At 35.8% G+C, this 25425-nt stretch overlaps 1 protein-coding gene across 2 annotated transcripts in view; it reads right to left on the bottom strand.

Moving 5' to 3' along the window:
• Positions 1 to 25425, bottom strand: part of RIC1 (RIC1 homolog, RAB6A GEF complex partner 1) — a 135003-nt gene that overhangs the window by 43415 nt on the left and 66163 nt on the right. The window contains exons 4-6 of one of the 2 annotated variants that reach the window (XM_037143598.2): positions 15473 to 15580; positions 4279 to 4421; positions 3433 to 3566 (exon numbers count right to left, since the gene is read on the bottom strand). In XM_037143598.2, the coding sequence (XP_036999493.2) occupies positions 3433 to 3566; positions 4279 to 4421; positions 15473 to 15580 (385 nt within the window). Of the gene's footprint in view, positions 1 to 3432; positions 3570 to 4278; positions 4422 to 15472; positions 15581 to 25425 lie in introns of both variants that reach the window. The other variant, XM_037143597.2, reaches the window with a different exon arrangement.

Raw genomic sequence — 25425 nt, 5'->3', positions numbered from 1 at the left:
CAAAGAAGGGAGAGAGAAAGAAACATTGCTCAGTTGTCTCCCGTTTGACCAGTAATCAAACACACAACCTTTTTGGTGTATGGGGCCATGCTCCAACCAACTAAGCCACCCAGCCATGGCCATAACAAGTACTTTAAAAGTAGTCACTATTCATCAGGCATTGCTCTAGGTGCTGTGGATACGGTGGGTATTCAAACACACCCAAGTCCCTATGTTTCTGTGCCTTACATTTGTTAGGAGGCTGACAAGTTAGAAAAATTATACAGTATATTGGCGGTTGATAAATACTACAGAAAAAATAATAAAGCAGTTATGGGGAAGAGGGAGTATGGGGGTAGGATGTAATACTACACAGCTTTCCCTATGAAATGTGTGTTTTGAGGAAAGTACTGAAGGAGATATATCAAGTACAAAGGCCCTATCTTAGCATTTCCGGCATGTTCGAGCATCAAAGAGGCCTGTGCAGATGGGGTGGGGTGGAGGAAGAGGAAGTACAAGATGAGGTAACAGAGGTAACAGGAAGCCATATTTATAGACTTTGAAATCCACTATAAGATCTTTGGCTTTTTCTCCAATTTGTATATTGAGAGTCACTGGAGTGCCTTTATTTTTTAACCTTTTCTACTGTGAATTATAATACAATAGAGAAAAATACATAAAACAAAAATGTACATCTCAATAACATCATGAAGTAAACACTTGTAGAATCACCACTCAGGCCAACAATTAACAATGTCGTTCCTGATCATATACACTCACCCCTATAACAAAAGTAACAAATATCCAAGCTTACATGGCAATCACTTCCTTATTTTCCTTTAAACCATTACCACTTAGAGATGCATCCATACAAATTCTAATTTAGTACTGCCTATGTTTTTATTTTTCCTTTAAATTTACGTAAAATAGAACCATAGCACATATCCTTTTGTGTCCAGCTGCTTTCACCCAACATATATGTGAGGTCCATCCACGCTGCTATATAGAGCCTGGTCTGCTCATGACCACTGTAGTCCCAAACACTGGGCTGGGCTCACCGGACCTCTGGCATCCCCTAGCCTGGTAATTCTTTATTGTCTAATTAGCTCTCCAAAACCTTTAAGCACATTTTAAAAATATTTAAAATATTTTATTCAGCTTTTCTAGTTGTACTTGGCAGGTTTTGTCCTAATTATACACTCCTACTGAAGGGTTCTAAGCAGAGGAATTGCATAATTTGACAGATTTTATGTTAAATATATTAAAGAATGTCAAATAGAATTTTTACTAAGCACTTAAATAATGTCTAATATAAAGATACCATTACTGTGTTTCCTAACTACCAGTAATACATATGTATTATTTCCTTATAATTTATATTTTCTACTTATAACATTCAGTAATGCCCATCTACTTTCTATTATTTTTTAAGCCTTAATTGACTGGAAAAAATTTTTAAGCAAATACTAATAAAAACTAATAGAAAAGATTCAATCACTTTTTTCAGCACTAATATTTTTTTTCAGTAAAAACATTTAAATCTCAAACATAATTTCAAATATATTTGTACCTCATAAAAATTAGGTTCTTCAAAAGCTTATTTTTATTATTTACATATTGACATGCTATTACAAATGTATTATTCAGTAAATATTTGGTACTACCATGTAGAAAAAAATATACCCTTAAAAAAGAAACTTAAATCCTTTCCAGTTAAAAACAGCAGACTGAACATGAATATTTAGCTTTTCTAACTCTTAAAACCCAAATGTTTAGAACAGAAAAGATGTTGTTCAAAAACCATAAACTGGCAAAGACAAAGAATGGAAGATGAGGTAGTAGAAGAAAATTCTGGAAGCAGGATAAAGATGAGTAGTAGAATTCTTAACTGAAAGTAAAGAATGTTGAGAAGCAGCTATATGTACATTCTAGAGGCCATAAAAGGCTTGGGAATTCAGATGTCTCCGAAAGGCTGAACTCAAAGCAGCACTGATTCAAAGCCTGTTTAAGCAGCAGCTGGGTTTTCCAGGGGTACCTCTACAATTTGAGCTGCTAAAAGAACAGCCCACCTCCATTCTAACGGAAAAGTAGAGATTTTTTTTGGAGAAAAACAAACAAAAAAACTCCAATGGTCTCTAGACCACAATGAAAACAGGGACACATAAAAGTTTACATTCTGGCCCAGGCTGGCGTAGCTCAGTGGATTGAGCGTGGGCCTGCGAACCAAAGGATCGCAGTTCGATTCCCAGTCAGGGCACATGCCTGGATTGCAAGCCAGTTCCCAGCAGGAGATGCATGAGGGGCAACCATATATTGATGTTTCTCTCCCTCTCTTTTTCCCTTCCCCTCTAAAGATAAATAAATTTATTTTTAAAAAAAGTTTACATTATGAATCTGGGCCCTCTAGTCTAACTCTTCCTTAACTCAAATTCTAGAACACTGGGCCAGCCAGGTATGTATTTTCTGGAAAAGATCAGAAGATGCTCTTCAAATAAATTTTGGAGAGATGGAAAGAAACAATTCAGTTAGCTAACCATACAGTGAAGATCATAGCCGATCAAAGCCCAGAGTGTTTATCAATGAATCTACAGTTTTATTTTGGGTCTCTATCACAGCAACCTAATTCATAAATTAACCAATCATATATGAATTAGCCACCAATAGCAAAGTGATCACATACAAATTAAGGAAATCCTCCAGGTGACTATGGAGATCCCCAAAATACAACTGTATCAAAGACATATATAGTGAGTGAGCAGTCCAGACCAGAGCCCACCAGAGGCTTCTTCAAGATGAAATAGCTGGAACACTATGCATTTGAAAGAACTGAGAAGATACTTACACAACCTGCAGACAGTCTGGGGTTGAGTTAGTAAATACACAGAAACTAAGCAATTGTAAAGAACTAACAATTATTAATTACAAGTGGGAGGGAAAATCTGCAGGAAACGAAAAATAATCACAACATCTTACATGGGGCAGGTACTAATGTAAGGGCACAAAGCAATAACAATATAAACGATGAATAGTAATCTAACCAAAACCACAAGAGCTCTATTGGGAAGTATGTGGTGGGAACAGGGAAAAAGGAAGAACATGATCCTCTGCCACAGTGAGAGGTATATAAACACAGCCCAAAACTAAAAATTAAAGGAAATATACAGAATAGTGAAGATAAATAGTAAAACAAACAGTAAAGGAATAAAAAGTAGTTGCCTGCAAGAATAGGAACTGGATGTGAAGACAGCAGGGAAGAGGGACAGAACTATCATTTTTTTTTCAGTATGTCTCACAGAACTACTAGTCTACTTATACTATTTATATGTATAGTTTTGATATTAAAAATTAGTAAACCCCTAAAATCATAAATTAAAAATGAAGGAGGGATTTAGTAACACAGACTAAATCAGTGTGCAATAAAGAAAATAAACATTCAAAGTAAGTAGGTCATACCTCTGCAGTAAATCTACTGGACACCGGTGTAATAAATCCAACTCTCCCATCGTTAAACACCACTGCGAACCCGTCGAGTGTGGCACAGTATTCCATGTCTCTGATGTGCACATTTGCAAAGCCCAAGAATGAACCTGCTGATGAAAAAGTAAGTACATGAAATATGAATATAAACATATATAAACATAGCAAATAATTCCCTAACTTTTTTGCTTACAAACCCTGTAAGGACAGTTAAAAGGTAAAAATAATGACCTGCCCTGGCCAGGTAGCTCAGTTGGTTAAAGCATTGTCCCAACAAGCCAAGGTTGCAGTTCTGATCCCAGGTTAGGGTACATAAAAACATTAACCAATGAATGCATAAATAAATGGAATAGCATATTGATGTTTCTTTCTCTCTCTAAATTCAATGAATAAAAATTTTAAAAAGAAAAGAAAAAACAATGACCTAAAAATACTAAACAGCCCTAGCTGGTATGGCTCACTGGATTGAGCTGAGAGCTGACCTATAAATCAAAGGGTCAATGGATCAATTCCCAGGCAGGGTACATGCCTGGGTTGCAGGCCAGGTCCCTGGTGGGGGGTGCATGAGAAGCAAGCACACACTGATGTTTCCCTCCCTCTCTTTATCCCTCCTTTCCCCTCTCTAGGAATAAATACATAAAAATCTTAAAAAAACACGCACTAAACAATGAAACTATTCACACACACACACACACACACACAACTCCCTTGCATGATTCATTCCAAAGCAAAAAAAATTAATGTTCATCCACAGAAAATATGTAATTAAATTATAGCAAATATTAAACATTTAGTTCTACCCCATGTAGAAAGTATAACTACCTCTAGATGACTGCAGGTCTACTGAAAAGGGTACTGTGCAAAGATTAATAGCTTTCCTTCCATTTGTCATTCCTTCCCAGTGAATAAGATGAAGAAGTCCATCAGAAGTAGCAACCAGGAGGTCTTCCAGCACAGACTGCAAACTGTAGAAAAGTAAGCAATTTATTATCAGTTACCTTTTAAGAGAACATACTGGGAAAGCAATGAGTATGAATATAATTTTTCCAGACTGAGAATATTCATCAGAGAAGATAATGAAACCATTTATAAAACTGTCATTTATAATTTAGCTATATAGAACTTTATGTATAATTCAATCTAGAACCAGAAATTCTGGAAGAAATGGAAGACTGTGGGCAGCTATAGCACAAATTTGATTAATTAAGTTAAAAAATAGAAATACTGAAGTTCTGGCCACGATGGAGGCATAGACAGAAATACTTTGCTTCCTCACACAAAGAAGGATAACAATCAGTTAAAAAAAATAAACAACCCAAAATTCCAGAATATCAAATTGCATGGAACTCCAACAACCAAGTAGTTAAAGAAACATCCATCCATACTGGTAGGAGGGCCGGAGATGGACAGTCAGTGGGGGTACAGAGGAACCTTGCAGGAGAGCAGGGGCTGGCTGATCAAGAAACTAAAGACTCAAAACCTCTAGCTGTAAAATACTGTGGAGGTTGTGAAGGTGAGAGAAATTTCAAAGTCTCACAGAAGACTTCGTTAGAAAGTAGGGCTCTAGTGGACTGAGCAAGCGGCATTGTTCCCTCTCTGACCCCTCACCTACAGACAGCACCACAACACAGCAAAGAGGGTTGCCCAGCCCTGGTGAATACCTAAGGCCCTGCCCCCTTACAACATAACAGGTGAGCCAAGACAAAGAAATATGGCCAAAATAAAAGAACAGATCAAAACTCTAGAAAAAGAGCTAAGCTACGAGGAGATAGAACACCTCTCTGATGCAGAGTTCAAAACACTGGTAATCAGTATGCTCACAGAAATGATTAAGCTTGGTTGCAAAATGATGGAAGAAATGAAGGCCACACAAAGTGAAATAAAGCAACATATATATAGGGAGCCAACACTGAAGGGAAAGAAACCAGAACTCAAATCAACGATTTGGAACAAAAGGAAGAAATAAACATCCAATCGAAACAGAACGAGAAAATGATTCAAGAAAATAAGGAGAGGCTCAGGAACCTCTGGGACAATTTTAAGCTTGCCAACATCTGACTCATATGGGGTACCAGAAGGAGAACAACAACAGCAAGAAATTGAAGATTTATTTGAACAAATAATGAAGGAGAACTTCCCCAATCTGGCAAAGGAAACAGACTTCAAGGAAGGCCAGGAAGCTCAGCAAGTTCCAAAGAAATTGGACCCAAGGAAGCACATACCAAGGCACATTGTAATTATAATTACCCAAGATTAAAGAGAAGGAGAGATTCTTAAAAGCAGCAAGAGAGAACAAGACAGTTACCCACAAAGGAGTGCCCATAAGACCAGCAGCTGATTTCCCCAAAGAAACCTTACAGGCAAGAAGGGGCTGGAAAGAAGTATCTGAAGTCATGAAAGGCAAGGACCTACATGTAAAATCAATTTGTCCAGCAAAGCTATCATTTAGAATGGAAGGACAGATAAAATTCTTCCCAGACAAGGTAAAGTTAAAGGAGTTTATTACCACCAAGCCCTTATTATATGAAATCTTAAAGGAACTTATATAACAAATAGAAGAAGATTTTTAAAAAACTATGAACAAAAGAATGACAACAAACTCATAACTATCAACAACTGAACCTAAAAAACAAGAACAAAAACTAAGCAAACAACTAGAACAGGAACAAATTCACAGAAATGGAGATCACATGGAGGGTTATCAGTGGGAAGCAGGAAGGGGAGAATAGCTGGGGAAGGTACAGGGAGTAAGAAGCATAATTGGTAGGTGCAAAATAGACAGGGGAAGATTAAAAATAGTATAGGAAATAGAGAAGCCAAAGAACTTATATGTACAACCCATGGACATGAACTAATGGGCAGGGGGGATGCTGGAGGATTGGGGGTACAGGGCAGAGGGGGAAAAAGGGGAGAAAATATTGGGGCAAGTGCAATAGCATAATGAATAATATATACTTAAAAATAGAAAATAGAAATACTGAAATAATAAATTATAGGATAGAAGGATAAGTGATATCTGACAAGAGGCAGAGAAACCATAAAAGGAACAATTAGTGAAAGGATGACAATGTGGAGTCATCAAATATAGAGTAACATCTTCTAGACCTGTCCAACAGAAATTTCACCACTGATAAAAATATTCTGCATCTGTACTACCAAACATAGTAGCTACTAGCCATATATGGTAATTGTGCCCTTGAAATATGGCTAATGTGACAGAAGAACTGAATTTTACATTTTCTTTACTTTTAACTAATTTAAACTTAAGTAAGTTCATTTGATTAGTGGCTACTGTATTGAAGAGCATAATTCTAGACCACTGTATTTCTAGGGTATCATGAGTCCCACGTTGTTCATTCATTGCATACTTTTTAGGCCCATGCTCTGTGGCAGGTGATATACTTTCTGTTGGACATTCCAAGGTGAGTTTCTCCCTCCAGGAAACCTCTCAGTTGATTATGTATTGAAAAGTAATCATGTAGTAAGATCTCAGCACTTATTGTTATTTGTGAAAAGATTCAACATTTACTTAACCAATGGCAAATAAACACCTACTTGATTTACTCCTATATGCCCAGTCCCAAGGGCAGTGCTGGTTATACTTGACAGTAAGTGTTTGTGGAAGTTAGGAAAAAGGTGTTAAAAAGAAATCCATAAATGAGATTGAAAAAGTACTGGCAGAGAAAGAAAAAGAGAACAGGGGGAAAAATAGTGAAAACTGGTATCAAAAAAGCCAAGGGAATTGATGGATTTAAGAAATTTGAAGCAGAGGGGGTCGCCATTTCCCCGCTCTGACCACGCCCCCACTTACAGTGTCACAACCCAGTGACCTGGGAGTCCAAGGCTCCGCTCCTCACACTTAACGGGCGCGAACAGACCAAAAATGGCTCAAGAAGATCTCAAAGCCCCAGAGCCTATAAATCTAAGCGATGAAGAAATAGCAAAACTCTCAGATGCACAGTTTAAAACACTGGTGATCAGGATCCTCACAGAACTGGTTGATTATAGCCACAAATTAGACAAACATATGAAGGCAAAACTAATTGAAATGAAGGGAATTACACAGGAAACCAATAGCAATGAAAAGGAAACTGGGACTCAAATCAATGGAGTGGACCAGAAGAAAGCAAATAATGGCCAAACAGAAGAGTGAAGAAGCAAGAATTCAAAAAAATGAGGAGAGTCTTAGGAACCTCCAGGTCATCTTTAAACGCTCCAACATCTGAATTATAGGGGTACCAGAAGGGGGAAAGGAACAGCCACCAGTGGAAAACTTATTTGAACAAATAATAAAGGAGAATTTCCCCAATTTGGCAAAGGTAATAGACTTCCAGGAAATCCAGGAAGCTCAGAGAGTCCCAAAGAAGTTGGACCCAAGAAGAAACACACCAAGGCACATCATAATTACATTAGCCAAGATTAAAATGAAGGAGAGAATCCTAGAAGCAGCAAGAGATAAGGGGACAGTCACCTACAAAGGAGTTCCCATCAGACTGTCAGCAGATTTCTCAAGAGAGAACTTACAGGCAAGAAGGGGCTGGAAAGAGGTATTCCAAGTCATGAAATCCAAAGATCTACAACCAAGATTGCTCTATCCAGCAAAACTTTCATTTAGAATGGAAGGACAGATAAAGTGCTTCTCAGATAAGATCAAATTCAAGGAGTTCATCATCACCAACCCTTATTATATGAAATGTTAAAGGGACTTATCTAAGAAAAAGAAGATAAAAGAGATGAACAGTGAAAGGACAGCAAACTCACAGTTATTAACAACCACACCTAAAACAAAAGCAAACTAAAAGGACAGCTAGATCAGGAGAGGAAACATAGAAATGAAGATCTCAAGGAGGGTTAGCAACAGGGGAGTGGGAGGAGGAGAAGGGGGGAGAAGGTACAGAAAATAGTAGCATAGACAGTAGATAGAAAATAGATGGGGGGGGAAGAATAGTATGGGAAATATAGAATCTAAAGAACTTGAGACACATGGTCATAAACTAAAGGGGGGTGATGGGGGTAGGGTGGAGGGGAATGAAGGGGGGGATAGAACAACTGTAATGGCATAATCAATAAAAATAAATTAATTAAAAAAAGAAATTCGAGAATTCTGATAAAGGTAAACATGCCTTGCATCCTCACACAACTACAGCAAAAATTACAACTAGACTACAAAAAAAAATATCCCCCAGAAATGTCAAAAATCAAGCTGTATGGAAGTCCAACCACCAAGGATTTAAAGAAGCTACATTCATCCATAAGGGTAGGAGGGGTGGGGACATGGGGAGAGGCCTAGAGAGGCGTGGAGATGCAGAACAGAGCAGAGAGGCATGGAAAACCGAACGGGGAATCCCACATCCATGTGTGGTGGATAAAAACCAGGTGGGATACCTTGGGAGCGAGGGATCTCAGCCCTAGAGCATACCATCCAGGCCGGGGTTCCAGCACCAGAAAGATAAGTCCCCATAACTTTTGGCTGCAAAAAGTAGTAGGAGTTGGTGTGGGGCAAGAAACTACAGGACTTTCAAGAGACTCCTCTTAAAAGGGCCCGCAACACACTTGAGACGGACACAGACTCACTCTCCCTGGGGTTCAGCACCAGAGCAACAGATAGAAGGGCACCAGTGCCATTCAGGGAGAAACTGAAGTGACTGGCAAAAGGGCAAGTGTTGAGAGAGACAGCTTCCTCCTGAACAAAACACTGGAGGCCAGACAGTATCCACTTCCCCTCTCTGAGCCCGCTGCCACAAAGAGCCACAGAGTGGTGACACAAGTTGCCCTGCCCTGGCGACTACCTAAGGCTCTGCCCCATACAGCTTCCAGGTGCTCTTTTCTACAACAGGCCATGCTACTAAGACAGGCAGCCAAAGCGGCTCTACCTAATATACACGAACAAACACAGAGAGGCTGCCAAAATGAGGAGACAAAGAAATATGGCCCACATGAAAGAAAAGAACAAAACTGCAGAAAAGAACTAAACAAAATGGAAATAAGCAACTTATCAGAGGCACAGATCAAAACACTGGTTATTAGGATGCTCTTGGAACTCACGGGGTACTTTAAATAGCATAAAAAAGACTCAGGCAGAAATGAAGGATGCACTAAATGAAATAAAGAAAAATCTACACGGAACCAATAGTGGAGAGGATGAAGCTGAGAATCACATCAACGATTTGGAACATAAGGAAGAAAAAAACATTCGATCAAAAAAGAAAGAAAAAAGAATTTAAAAAAAAAAAACAAGGATAGGCTAAGGAGACTCTGGGAAAACTTCAAACGTACCAACAACTGAAGGAGAGCTGGAAAAAGAAGAGGAAAAGAAATTGAAGACTTATTTGAAAAATAATGAAAGAAAACTTCCCCAATTTGCTGAAGGAAATATACATACAAGTCTGGGAAGCACAAAGAATCCCAAACAAGATGGACACAAAGAGAACCATAGCAAGACACATCATAATTAAAATACCAAAGATTAAAGATAAAGAGAGAATCTTAAAAGCAGCGAGAGAAAAGGAGAGAGTTACCTACAAAGGAGTTCCCATAACACCATCAGCTAATTTCTCAAAAGAAACTTTGTAGGCTAGAAGGGGCTGGCAAGAAGTATTCAAAGTGATGATAAGCAAGGACCTACAACCTAGAATACTCTATCCAGCAAAGCTATCATTTAGAATGGAGGAGCAGATAAAGTGCTGATCAGACAAGGTAAAACTAAAGGAATTCATCATCACCAAGCCCTCATTATATGAAATGTTAAAGGAAATTATATGAGAAAAAGATCAAAACTATGAACATTAAAAAGGCAATAAATTCACAACTATCAACAACTGACTCTCAAAAACAAACTAAGCAAACAAGCAGAATAGAAACAGAGTCACAGACATGGAGATCATCTGTAGGAAGGCAGAGAATGGGGGGAAAGGTGCAGGGATTAAGAAGTACAAATTGGTAGGTAAAAATAGACATGGGGATGTTAACAGTATAGTAAATGGAGTAGCAAAAGAACTTATATGCATGACTCATGGACATGAACTAAATAGAGGGGGACTGCTGGAAGGAATGGGGGTGCCCGGTGGAGGAGAGCAAAGAAGGAAAATTGGAACAACTGTAATAACATAATCAATGCAGTATGTTAAAAAAAAAACAGTACTCAAGAGTATGAAATGCTACGAAGAATTCGAATATAGAAAAAAATGATAAAATGTTATATGTCTATAATATATATACCCTAATACATACTATTAAATTTCTTTTCATATTTAAAAAGCTAGGAGTGTGATTAATAAACAATTATACCCATAATAGTAAAAATTTTTAATGTTTTAATTCTTTAATTAAACCTTGACTCCTTTGGAGAGTTGAGTTCAATGACTCATTCCCCAAGAATGTGAGACAATAACTTATTATATTTTCTGCCAAACTGTAAAATTATTGAAAAAGAGTAGAACAACATGTCCCCTGACTCAGATCCATATCTTGAACATCAGAGCATTTGTAATCAATAAATGCCCAGTTTTAAAATTCGCCTTTTAACGTACTACATGTTTTCATTTTGAATTTATATTTTTGTGCTGAAACTTACATGTAGTGTGTGGTGAGCAGAATGCAAAAACTTAACGTTTTAGATATGCTGCTACGTGTCAAGAAATACAAGCGAGTAGAGCAGCTGCTGTTTTGTCAATGCTTTTCATTAAGCAGGTATTGGCCTAGGTTGTTTCCAAACAATATTTTCTCTCTCCCCAGTTCCTATCTTCCTAGAATTACTGCATATGATGAGGTTACCCTGCAATATTTTAATTGCCTGCTAGGCAAGACTGTTCTAACAAAGTTAACAGAATTAGAATTGCTACATCATTATCTCTCCCACAACACTGTGATGAAATGTGACCACACATGTGAGTAAACAGGAAAATGTGACCCAGAGTCAAGACAAAAACTGAGCAACACAGATACCTAGACAATCCTGAATTAACAGATAACGACTTTAAAATACCTGTGATAGTAATGATAAAACGCCTATAGGAAAAGTTAGATATAGCCCCTCATTTAATTGAAACTAAACAAACTCACTAAAATAAAGGCTTTGCCTTGGCAAGTAGCTCAGTTGGGTAGAGCATCATCCTAACACACCAAGGTTGTGGGTTCGATCCTTGGTTAGGGCCACATACAAGTAACAACCACTGAATGCGTAAGTGGAACAACAAATTGATGTTTCTCTCTCTCTCTAAATCAATTTTTTTAAAAAGGCTGATGTCAGTTGTTAACATCTGAGTACTTCCATAAAAGTTAGTAAATAGGCCCTGTTCCCAGCCACTGAAGTGCCTGCCCACCACTGATTCCCTCCCTGGCAAAGATGTAACTACTATAGGATTAGTTCTTGGCATCAAGGGATATCAGGGCCCTGTACCAATAATAAATATCCCACATCCTTTAATGCTGTACTGGCTTTTAAAATATTGCAAAAACTACCCCTAGGTATAAGCACATAGAAAACCACATAAATATACTCTAACATCCTCAGAGAGCCCCTCCAATAATTGACTTAATGGGCTTTATAACAGCCATCTGGTATTCCAGAGGTTTTTAAAAACATATGTATATATCAATTGTAAAATATGCAAATATATTTAATATCTAATTAATATTACATATTATATACTATGTAGGGCTTTCCTAAGTGCCTGGGATGGAGGATGATATGGAATAAACTATGGTATTTATTAGTATTCATTATGTGGTATTACTACTTTTTTACTTTTCCATCAACAAAGTCCAGATGCTTAACATTAATCCTAGCTTCTTTTTCAATCAAAAATTAAAAGGTTCTTGCCATTTTATGCCTATAACAGTATAACCATTATCCCTAACTTTATATGACTTACATTTTTGGTAGTGGCAGGAAAAATAGTTGGTTATAAAGTCCAAGTTTCACATGTTCTCACTCAGTTCAAAACCATATAGGAAATCTCTAATATCCAGTATGTATGTGTTACAGATACTAACAATAACATCCCTCTAAAATGCCATTATTTTACTGAACTTCTGAGAGAAACCTTACAGATTTCCAATTACCCAAGTTTGTAGATTAAAAAGTAGCACCTGACAAGGTAAACTTGTACAAGATGGCAGGACTTCTTTGTTTAAAGGCTCTTTTTACCCCATTTCCATGAACTATGTAGTTTTTACCACCAGGTGGCGGTAGAACATCATGCTTGTACAGTTCCACCTAGTTTGGCACCCACATTCAAAATTCCATATGCAACAAGTTACATTATAGAAAAGAATCTATAAACTTAAATAAAACCTGAAGTAAAGAGTGACTTTTGGCTAAGGTGATAAATAACCTGATTTCATCTTTTGTAGCCCTGATGACATTTAAGCAAGCAAAAACAAAACCACTCTTGTTCTGAGAATACTCGTGTATTAAGAGAAAGATTAAGCCAAGCAGGACAACAGTCAGCCACTTGCATACAATTTCATTTAATATGTTCTAGTATCTGTACTACAGTCCAACAAAATAGTGAAAGAAGCCTTTTATTATAACTGTGAATCAGAAAAACGTTGAAACACAGGTAGTATTACATTCTTATAGTTCAATATATTCACATATATTACATCTACATAGTTCAGTATTAAGAATACATATTACAAAGTCTTTTTCCCAAAACTGTCCCCAACCACTGTTTTTTTAAATTTATTTATTTTAATTGTTATTCAAATACAGTTTTATTTTACTCCCATCCCACCCTACCCCCCTGACCTACTTCCCTCCCATTTCCACCACCCCCCGCCCCCCGTAGTTTTTGTCCATGTGTCCTTTATACTAGTTCCTGTGAATCCTTCCCCTTTCCCCCTGAAATTCCGTCCCCTCTTCCCTCTCCCCTCTGGTCACTGTCAGCCTGTTCTCTATTTCAGGGTCTTTAGTTATATTTTGCTTGCTTGCTTGTTTTGCTGTTTAGGTTCCTGTTAAAGGTGAGATCATATGGTATTTGTCTTTCACCACCTGGCTTATTTTGCTTAGCATAATGCTTTCCATTTCCAGTTCCATCCATGCTGGTGCAAAGGGTAGGAGCTCCTTTCTTTCTGCTGCATAGAAATTCCATTGTGTAAATGGACCATAGTTTTTTGATCCATTCATTTACTGATGGCACCTAGGTTGCTTCCAACACTTGGCTATTGTAAATTGTGCTGCTATGAACACTGGGGTGCACAGGTTCTTTTGGATTGGTGTTTCAGGGTTCTTAGGATATAATCCTAGCAGTGGAATTGCTGGGTCAAAAGGCAGATCCATTTTTAGTTTTCTTAGAAAATTCCATACTGTTTTCCATAGTGCCCCAACCACTCAATTCTTATGCCCAGTTTATGTATTCTTCCAGAACAACATTCTAACATCACCAGCTCCTAAAAACAAATATTAGCATTATTGTATAGAGGACACCCACTTTTTTTTTACCCAACGACATATTTGGGAAGTTTTCTCCAGCAGAGTACTTGTTTTCATAGATGCATATTATTCCCATTTTATAGCTGTAAGAAAATTTATTTAAACAGCTCCCAACTGATAGATATTTAGGTGGTTTTCAACCTTTTACTACTGTAAGTAATGTACAATAAAAAACCCTGTAAGCATGTCATTTCTCCAGTATGTATTATTATATTTGCAAGATTAAATCCTAGAACTGGAAATGTTGTGCAAAGGCCCTACCTTTTGTAACTTGGATAGATACTGCTGAATCGATTTCCACAGGTATGGTATCAATTTATATTCCCACCACCAATGTATAAAATTCTCTACACCCCCCCCAAGACAGTGTAAGTGTCAGTCATTCATTTACTGCCCTAATGGCAATAAAGTAGTATGTTAATTGGAATACAAAAATAAAAACAAATGGCTTACAATTCTTTGTCCATTTGTTCTACTGTGTCTTCTTGCTATACAAAATGTGTATTATGGAAGTTGGCTTTTTGTGATATTCACTGTAAGTATATGTGCTTGTTTTCAGTTTCTGTTGTCTTTCGGGGTGTGTGTGAGGGGGTAGGTGTGGGTGTGGGTGTGTATGTTTTTCCAGCCAGGCAGATTTAAAAAAATTATATACTTGAATTTATCAATGTTTTCTTTCATAAGCTTACTTGCACCCACACATTTTGACAGGGATGTTTTAATGACTCCTAATAAAATATATTTTGAGTTAGAATACTACTTTTACCATTTCTCTCATCATTTTCTTACAGCAAGTCTGGGCAGTAGAAGTAAGAACTGTTGGCCATTTTGATGTCTAGAATGTTTGAACATTACCATTAAAATCTCATTATTGTGTATGACTAGGCTCAATAACAGCTAAAGGTTCTTGGAGGTACAACTTTAACCCTGGATTTAGTTTTAAAAAAGTCTTCGTTTTAAAAAAAATTGCAGTAAGAACTTTAAGTTAAAAAATACAATTTTGACAAGACCCACACAGCAGAGAACTAAAATGTCTAATGTGAAGCAATTAAGAAAACAAAGCTAAATTATAGGTAAAGCCATTTGTTTTTTTTTCTACCAATGGATGTAAAATAATTTTTGGTATTTTGGTACTCTGGCCTTCTTATCACAAAACCTTTATTCACACTTGGATTAGATAACTCAGCTTTCTTCCATGTACGTATACTTCCCCAAACTTACAAAGCTATAGAAACAAAGGCACTTTCCCTTTTTCTCAACTTGTGTGGTTTTTATCAGCATCTTTATTAAGAAACATGGACCATGTCATATCATTCAAACAATTCCAGATCTTAACTAAAAACATAAATTTCTAAAATAACATATGGATGGTATACCTAATTAATGGCATTACAATAATTTAAGTATAATAATGTACCATCTGTAAATTTTCATACTTTTCATAAGGGTTAACCAAGCATTTCCAGGGCTAAAAATGTTATCCTCAGTGAAAAGAAATAAAATCAATTTTCTTATTGGTAATGATTGATCAACCACATTGCCTACTGTCATTACAAAATGCTCTATTTAACCAAAGTACTGTACCTCATAATGGGTGCTTGCAAATCCAGTATTTTCCTCATCTCTAAATTTAATGCTGGAGCACACTGTTCTTCCTTAAAATGGGGTGTCCCCTTCATTTGTGGACTTCCTCTAAAAAAAATAGCAAATATACAGGATTAAAGAGAAATTGAATTCTCATTCACTCTGTGACTAACATACACCCAATTAAATAAACTAAGCTTAATCAAACTTATAAATCAGGTGTTCATCCTTTACGTTCTCAAATGAAAAACAGACCTAAATTTCATTATAGCATACATATCTGTTACCAATTAGAAATGAATGTGTTTGACCAATGTAACTTGTGTTGAAAAAGGAGTGAAGGGAGCAGAGCAAAGAATCTTAGGAAAAACCCATGTTAAAAAGTGAACTCTCAAGAGAACCAACAGACACTTGTTTAAATTGACTAACAACTCTTTCTGAGTTGGGCAACTATGAAAGATATATACCACTCTATATAGTACATGTCCACAGTGATTCGAATCCTCACCTTATCTTACCTTACTTACTCCATACCTCATCCTTCATTTCTATCCTTTGGGTATGTATCAGATTTGGTCAGATTCAAAGATACAATTAGATGTTTTATATAAAACATGGCAATACACAGCAAAATGGCTAAATCTGAAAACTCCATGGCATTAAATGGCTGCAACTAGAGTGGCTGGGTCAATGTCAACATAACTGAGCTGTCACATGCAACCACTCAAAAGGACTATAAAAGCTCTCCTGGAATCTTTATCTCCACATGGCATAGGACCATCTTTCTCAATGCCTATGATGGAACTTTATAGCTGTCTCTTTTCTTACTATCAACTATTACTTACTCTTGGCAACAATTAGCCTGCCTAAATCATTGCTCCCTCTCCAGTCACCTATAATCCTGGAAACCAATTTGTTACTACTATTAAAATTATGTGCAGTGAATCTTAAAAGAGCAATAGCTTTCAAGGTACTCTGCTTTGTGAAAATCATTTTGATGCTCAGAAAGCTTTTAACTCACTTTTTAGTTCTAGATTATTTTCCATATAGAAGCTTGGTGGCAATCTAGTAACTGATGTGTTTAGCTCTGGGAAATTTATGTTTTATTTCCTTTGTTAGTGTATTCTAATGAGGTTCTCTAATTCTGTTCTCTTTCTGGAACTCCTACTAGGTTAGATACTAAAATTTACATTAACTTGTACTTTTCCCTTTTCTCTTATACTTTGTCTTTTGTTCTATATCCTGGGAGAGCTCCTCAACTGTTTTTTCCATTTCTTTTATTTCTGCTTATCATACTTTTCATTCTAAGAACTTTCTCACCCACCTCTCCTTTTTTCTTATAGCATCTGTGCTTTATTGTTGTTGTTGCTTTAATTAGACAATATCTGTGTAAGGTTGTTAATTATCATTTCCTCAAAGTGTTTTTGTTTCCTATATAGTCAATTTTCTCTGACTTTCCTTTATTTCTCATGTCTTTCTTTTACATTAGAAACTTTCCTAAAGTAGCTAACAATGCTTGGCCATTCATGTTTACCACATTAATGAGAACAAGCTAACTGTAAGCTCTGTGTGTTCAAGTTGGGCTTGCCAACTGGTGGGCTTCAGGGTAATGACCAACTGAATTTTTTGTTGAGGTATTCAAGTATCAGCAGGGCCTTTTGGGTCATTTTCTGGAGTGCTTTACCCTCCCCAGGAAGGATTTCTCAACTCTACCAGGGATAACTAAGCACAGAATCCAGAAGTCTGAAGCCAAGCAGAGGAAACAGGCTTGAGGTCCTACTGCTCAACATTACAACTTTCATTTAATCCCCATCTTTAGTTTATCATCTCATCCTTGTCCTCTAGCACATCTGGAATTCCTCTGGTTTAAACAGACAATACGTTTTCTGTATTCTGTGATGTAGGACCACGAAATCTTTATTCCTTATTCAGGTTTTGAAAATAATCTCCCAGTTTATGGCCTGTGGCTTGCTCCTATATTCTGTGGTACTGGTGCATCTAATTCCCGAGTCTTTCTAGGATTTTACAGATCAAACAAGTTGCTTTTCATCAGTACCATGTAGGTAGCCTTAGGTTCCAGGGTTTGCTATTCTTCCTAAGTCGTTTATTCTTTCTCATCCGGCTCTTGGCTCAAGGGTTAGAGATATCTCTAGCTTTCATTCAAAATGGAAATAGTATATTTTAAACTTTTTGTTCTGCTACTTTTAAAATAAAGGATAAAAACCCTCTATTTTTTCATAAAGTACTCTTATTTACTAAAGCAAACGTATTATAAGAATTTTAAAGCAAATTTAGGTAAATCTTGACTTTTCAATGACTTCTATTATAAAATTAGAGATAAATTCCACAGGTAAGTTTCCAACCCTTCTTACAAACATCCTGAAATGCAGTGATCTGTTAAAAATTACATTAATTTAAAAACCTCACTGATAAAAAATATTACATATAGTTCAACAATTTGAAAGTATAGATCAGATTTTTGGAAGAAAATCATGAAAGATGAGGCTGGACGTATAAATTAAACCCAGTTATAAAGAGCCAAACAAAACTCTCAAACTGGCTTAATTACATTTTTTCTAATTTCTTATAATATTGGACTTGATACTACTACCTCAAATGAACATACAGTAGTTTAGATGTGGCTAAGAAAATGACATTTGAAATTAGAAATACCTGGGTTCCAATCCAGGTTCTAGTTTTTATTGGCAATGACTTTGGAAAAGCTGCTTTCTGAGTTACTTTCTATGCTTTTGTTTATCTTTAAAATGAGAAAAAAATGAGTTAATGGGTTCTTAATAAGTTGCAACTGTCACTGCTGCCTAGGTTGCCTTTTGAATAATTAAACACAATCAGCCTCCGTTGGATATTTAAGACAATTTATGTGTGTTCAGAGACTAAGGCAGTTCCAGAAGATGTAGATTTCAAGGTGCCAGAGATAGGTGGAAAGTGGGTTCTAAATGCCAGGACAGAGCACTTGGACTTCATTTTGTGGGGACTGGACAGCAACAAAAGTTTGTGAGATAAGGAATTAGTATACTGAATATACGGAGAACAACTAAAACTCAACAACAAAAAAACCAAAGCATCCTGAATCAAAAACAGCAAAGAACTCAGACAGACATTTCTGCAAAGCTGTACAAGTGACCAATAAGCACATGAGAAGACACCCAACATCACTAATCATTAGGAAAGTGCACGTCGAAACTAAATGAGATATCACCGCACACCCACTGAGACGAGGACTACATAAACCAACAAACACCCAGAAAATAACAGCTCACTGCAAGAACATGGAGAAATTAGAGACCACATGTACTATTCCTGGGAATGTGAAACAGTACAGCCGCTGCAAAAAACAGTTTGGCATTTCCTAAAAAAATTAAAAATAGAATTACTATATGATTCAGTAATTCCACCTTGGGTATAAAACCAAAGGAACTGAAAAGCAGCATTGTTCACAATAGGTAAAATGTGGGAGGAACCCAAGTGTCCATCAATACATGAGTGGATATGCAAAATGTGATATACACATAGAATGGAATATTCAGCCTTCAAAAGGAAGAAAATTCTGACAAATGCTACAAAATATGTGAACCTTGGGGACATTATGCTAAGTGACATAAGCCAGTCATAGAAAGATACACACTATATGACTCCACTTACATGAAATGTAACTGTATACCTTAAAAACTGTCACAATGATGAATGCAGTGTTATTTTACCATAATAAAAAATTAAAAAGTTTACTGATGGTATCTTTATGAAATATTATTCCAGAAAATACTGATGTGTAATGTTAGTGGTTTTATATCTTTATAGTACAGATGTTTGAATGATTTAAAGTAAGACTAACCTAGACTTTTTAAAATTTTTTATTTATTTTTGTTTATTTTTATATTTTTTAAAGATTTTATTTATTTATTTAGAGAGAGGGGAGGGGAGGGAGAAAGAGAGGAAGAGAAACATCAATGTGTGGTTGACTCTCACATGGCCTGCACTGGGGACCTGGCCTGCAACCCAGGCATGTGCCCTGACTGGGAAAAGAACTGGTGACCCTCTGGTTCACTGCCCAAGCTCAATCCACTGAGCTGCATCAGCCAGGGCAAAATTTATTTATTTTTAGAGAGAGTAGAAGGGAGGGAGAAAGAGAGAGAGAGTAACATCAATATAAAAGAGAAACATCAATTGGTTGCCCCTGGCATATGCCCCAACTGGGTACCAGGCCTATAACCCAGGAATGTGCCCCGACAGGGAATCAAACCAGTGACCTTTCTTCGCTCTGTGGGACAAGGCTAAACCAACTGAGCCACACCAGTCAGAGCTAACACAGACTTTTAAAAAGTTTGAGACAAGAATCAAATCATATCTGTTTTGAAAAGGAAATCTGGTATCAAATTAAAGGATGGACTTCAGTACATAGGAGAAAGACACTAAAGGGAGAGAATAAGTTAGTAAACAAGCTTTTCCATAGGCCAGGAGAGGCCAAGAAGGCCCCTAACAAAATAGAGACAGGCAAATTCTAGAGACACTGAAGAGTTGCCATCAATCAACACAACTTGATTACCCAACAAATATGAGAAATGAATAAAGAAATATTCTAAGATTTTTAACCTTATACAATTGTATCAAAGATCATGGAAACTAAAATAAATTTTAGAATAGCAACAGCACATTTGGGTTGGTAGAGAGAAATGAGTCAGGTCTAGTCGTGATGAATTTGATGCTGCCTACAGGGGCATCTAAATGAGTATGTCCTGTAAGGTGGGCCGGAAGCTCAAGAAAGTGGTACTACACTAAGGCAACAGTATATGTGGACCTCATCTACATATACTGAATAATTAAAATGTAGAACAGAAGAGAACACAGAACAAAACCCTAGGAAACACTATAGTACAATTTAGGTATTATATAGTAAAGTTAAGGTTTTGATTTAAACCCAATGAATGACATCTTTATGAAACAGCTGACATTAACTCCATTTTTCATATAAGTAAAATAAAACTCAAAAGACAGCAACATGATTAATCCTGAAAGCTAAGGAAAACCACTGAATATTTTTATATAGGGAAATGACAAGTAGTGATAAATTTTATGTTGGAAAATTCATTCAGGGGAAAACCTTGAAGATGATTTAAGAAAATGTTATAACAGAAAACTGTACTTGAACAACAATGAAATAAATTAAAAAATAAAAGAAATAAAAATAACAATTAAAACCTAAAAAAAAATAAAGAAAATGTTATAAAAAATCCAGGAGAAAAGTGACAAAACCCAAACTAAAGGAGTACTGCTAGAAGAAGGAAAAGACACGAGGGACACATACAAGACGAAATACAGGACAACACAGAAGGCAGAACAGAGTAGACTTGTTACAGACTTGCTATTAGAATTACTGAGCAGGTAGAGCAAATGCACTGAGGTAAATGGTGGTGCCACTTCCAGAAAAAGGAAAACTGGCCATACATAGGCTTTCCCAGGATTAAGTTACTCAAAAATGAGAAATTTTTTATTTTTACTTAAAAAAATTCCTCCCTTCTGATTTTTTGACTATAAATTGATAGGACCTAAAATTTATTACATTAATATCTTCTTAACTGTCTTACCTGTTAAATCTCACCAATCCAGAATGCTCTTCCCCTGGGTGTATATTTTATTTCCTTAACTCTTAGAGATCTTTTTAAATGTCATCTTCTCAGCAAATACCCCAAGCTACCCGCTCTATTTTTAAAGTTGTATTTATTTTTCTCCATAGTATGTATCTCCTAATTTGCAATATATATATTTTACTTATTTATCATCGTCTACTAGAAGAACACAGCTCTCTGTGTAGGATTTTCTGTCTTCCCTTTTTTTCCCTGTCCTTTTTTTCCACTGCTGCATCCCCAGTATCAGTACCCTTATCACCAGGCCTTTATGTGTCTTTTTAAAAAGCTTATTGTTTATCGTATCACACATCCAGACAGCCTTCAGTCTGATGAGAACAGTGTGGAGGGAGGGCTCTCTGACTGAGCAGATCTTTTAACACTTCTCTCATTCTTTGGACTTAGGTGCTAGTCTTAGAATTATGTACAGTAGGGGTTAGTTTCATTGCCCAGAATTTATACAATAACATACCTACAACCTTATTAGTAAGTGTTCATGCAATTATGGTAAGCTAATGGATAAATATGCAAAGTTCAATAGCTAAAGGTTACAGGTGCACATTTACAGAATAATGCACACTGAAATTAAAAGTACATGTATGATGTTTTGAGAAGACCACAGAAATAAAGGAAAAAAAGCAGTTAGTTTATTCCCCAGAAAACTAACACTCAAAACTTACTAGTAAAAAAAAAGTGGAGGGAAACTTGCACATTTCTAATTAATTCACATCTCACAACTAATTCAGACTTCTTTTCCTCTCTAAACTTGATGTAAATTAGCACACAGTTCTGGATTTTTGAAAGAGCAGGTTGTGTGTTGAGGTTAGAAACCACAAACCTTGATTAGTTATTCTTTTCTCAAATTCCACCTAGCACTAATTCATTAAGTCTACTGAAGTTTCACAATCTAATGAACTATATTGGGAGTGGGGGACACAGGGAGTTTTGATAGTTGTTTTGGAATGATTTTTTCCCAATGAAAATGATATTTGTATTTTTAATATCTGATAATTAAATGTACTGAATTTTAGCACTACATTTTTTTTTTTTAAGAACTTTGCTGTCAACAGGCTGGTCTCTGACAAAAAAGAGGTTAACAGGAGTGGAAAGATAGAATGAAGACTAAAATCTCTGCTTTCGATAAAGTATACATTATGATGACATATTTATGAAAATTATTTTCATTACTATAAAATAAATTTGATTTGCAGCTTCAAGATCTACTAAATTCATATTTAAAGATAAACACTTGAACACATTCTAAAGCTGAACACAAATTATTTCTGATTTATCCCTGGCAGTTGTCTTCATTAATTTCACTGCAAGTTTCAAGACACAGAAGAAATGTCAGACGACATTCAGTAGATAAGTCTATCCACTGGTCTGTGTAACTCATATGAAGGGATAGTTTACTATACAATGAATTTATAAACACAAACAAGATAAAAGTGAAACATTCATTAATCAAGAAATAAATGACTTTTGAGGCATAAAGTCATTTGGTAAGACTGCCATCACTGTTGAAGGCTGAGTCTCAACATCAACTGGAAGGATGCTGGAAACAACACTGTGTGGAAACTATGGAAGATCATGGCATCTGACCCTCCTCAGGTGGAGCACAATGGAAAATGACATGCAGTATGAGGTTAAGATGCTGTCACATAATACTGGGGAGCTGAGATACTCTGGAAAAACTCATGTGATGAACTCAAAGAATTAGTGTATAGAAACAAAAGACAACAGAGTTACTGCAATTGAGAAGATGACTACCAACTAACTACTGGCCTCAATTACGATGTTTCTATTCTTCAGGACTATGCATTTTTTGGACCATAAGATGCACCTAGGTTTTAGTGGAAGAAAACAAGAAAAAAATTTTGAAGCAAAAAAATGTGGTAAGATATTTAATAACATAAATAACATATTTCACCAATATAAATGTAAACAGAACTCAACAGCAGCATTAATAACCATTATTCCTCCCAAACTTGGGAGGGGGGAAGTGTGTCTTATAGTCTGAAAAATAGAGTATTATAAACTGCCCCAGATCATTTCTTTCTGATTCCTGATTTCTCAAATAAAGCCCAAAGTAGCGGATGGCTAGACAAGCATAAATACATTTGAGGCAATATAGTGTTAGTGATAAAGAACACAGACTTTGAAGCTGCAACACTTACTTATAAATCCTGAACCACTTACTAGTGTAACTATGAATTAGTTACTTGGCTTCTCTCTGCTGCAGTTTATATAGTAACTATACCAAACTACTACCTTATAAAGTTGCTCCAGGGATTAAAGGAGTTTGAAAAAGTGCTTAGAATAGCATTTTCAACTGCATAAATGTTTACAATGATACAAATGATGACAACAATACACTGTAAAAACTAAATATTTTTAAAACTCTACTCAAACCTGTGTATGAGCCACTATTTTCCAGGTTTTAAAATCTTGAGCTCATATCCTCCCAACAATTAAAGAAGATAATTTTATTCCAATTTTAAAATAAGTTCTAAAGAAAAACTAGAAACTTGCTGGACTAAGCAATCCAATTAGAATGTAGTCCAGCATACAAATTACACAACAGGCTGACTCTAAATCCAGTCATTTGCTCTGCTCTGCAAAAGTGTTTCCCTGTAAGAGATTAAAAGAAAATTTATGCAGCAGTTACCAGAAGTTAAACTCTGGGTAAAAGTACATTATTACCCGAATATAAAAAATTAAAAATCACTTAATACATAATATATATTATTTATGTAATATATAAATTCAATTTATATTTATGTATATAAAATCACTTAAAATATTAGAAAGTAAAAATTTGGTAAAGGAAAAAATATATTAAGATAATAGCAGCTGTCCTTTATTAATTTTCCCATGAACTGGGTACTAATCTGAACATTTAATATGTATAATCTCACTTAATCCTAGGAAATAATTACTACTGTGATCTCGTTCTATGGATAAGAAAACAGGTTTTGGAGGTATTAAATAACTGATACAAAATCATACGGCTGAAAAGAGGTGAAGGTGACATTCAATTCCAGGTCTATCTGATGCCAAAGCCTAATCCCTTATCTACTATTCATGCTGCTCATGTATTATTGACATGTATTAAAACCCAAAAGCTTCGACATAACGTGTATAAGAACACTCAAGTTAAAAATAAAAAATAAAAACATAAAAAAACAATGCTCTTTTTATTAGTTCTCTAGCCTAACATACACAGTTAAGTGGTGTCCCCTGAAGTCACCTTTTAAAAAACATTTTTGGAACAAGAAAGTGATTTCCAAAATACTATTTCAAAACACTGTGTGTGTGTGTGTGTGTGTGTGTGTGTGTGTGTGTGTGTGTATGAGAGAGAGTCATGTTAGTGAGTTGAAATAAAGAAAATAGTATTTTTCAAGGATGTTTTAAGTGATGTTATTTCCCTACCCAGTCCACCTTTAGTAGTATAAATTGGTCCAGTTAAGTTCAGATTATCCTGATTATTGCTTTTTCTTCACAGGAGCATGTCTAAATTCAGCAATACAATGGGATAAGATGCAGTAGTTAAAATGCACAAGTAAATGGTATTTTGATACTGATTACAAATTCTTCAAAAGGTTCGCAAATTATTTAGAAAGAAAAGCATAGTAAGCTTTACACTACTCAAAAAACTGAATTTAAGATTTCTAAATACATCAACTTCCTATCACAATGTCCATACCATTTTAACTTACAATTTTTCTTCCAAAAAGGCTTTTGTAGTAAAGATTTTTATTGAAAAATAATCAAATTAAATTCCATCATTAAAAAATTTCTATTCTTCACAAAAGATCCAAAAGTCTTAACTAACACTTCAATTAACACTATATTAATTACAAAAAGAAGCAACTATAGCATCAAGAAAAATCTAGTTAGTACCCTAAAATCTATGATAAAGAAAAACCAAGCTACATGACACTTTCCCAAAGTATATCCTGAAGAATATTAACAAGTGTTATTTGAAGAAACACTTTCATAATGCCATTTTAAAAAACACAGCCTTCTCTTTATTTTACATTTTTCAAATATATGGATATTTTTCTTTCACAAGTAAATATTGTGTTGGCCAAAAAGCCGCTTAGTTTAAAATACAAGACACATTTTTCACTTTCACCAAGAACTTTATATTGATTTGGATCTTGAGTATGTCAGCCATTTCCCACTATTGGCTGCTAAACATCTTCCAATGCATAAGACAGCCCCACAGCAAAGAATTATTTGGCTAAAATGTCAACAGTACCAAGAAACTTCGCAAACCACTTTTGATACATTCCATCGGTTGCAGCA

Source organism: Artibeus jamaicensis, unplaced genomic scaffold (genome assembly GCF_021234435.1).
Source record: "Artibeus jamaicensis isolate MK-2021 breed Jamaican fruit bat unplaced genomic scaffold, CSHL_Jam_final scaffold_1964, whole genome shotgun sequence".
NCBI classification, from domain to species: Eukaryota; Metazoa; Chordata; class Mammalia; order Chiroptera; family Phyllostomidae; genus Artibeus; species Artibeus jamaicensis.
Note: the sequence above shows the minus strand (reverse complement) of the source record. Positions and strands in the feature narration are given on the sequence as shown.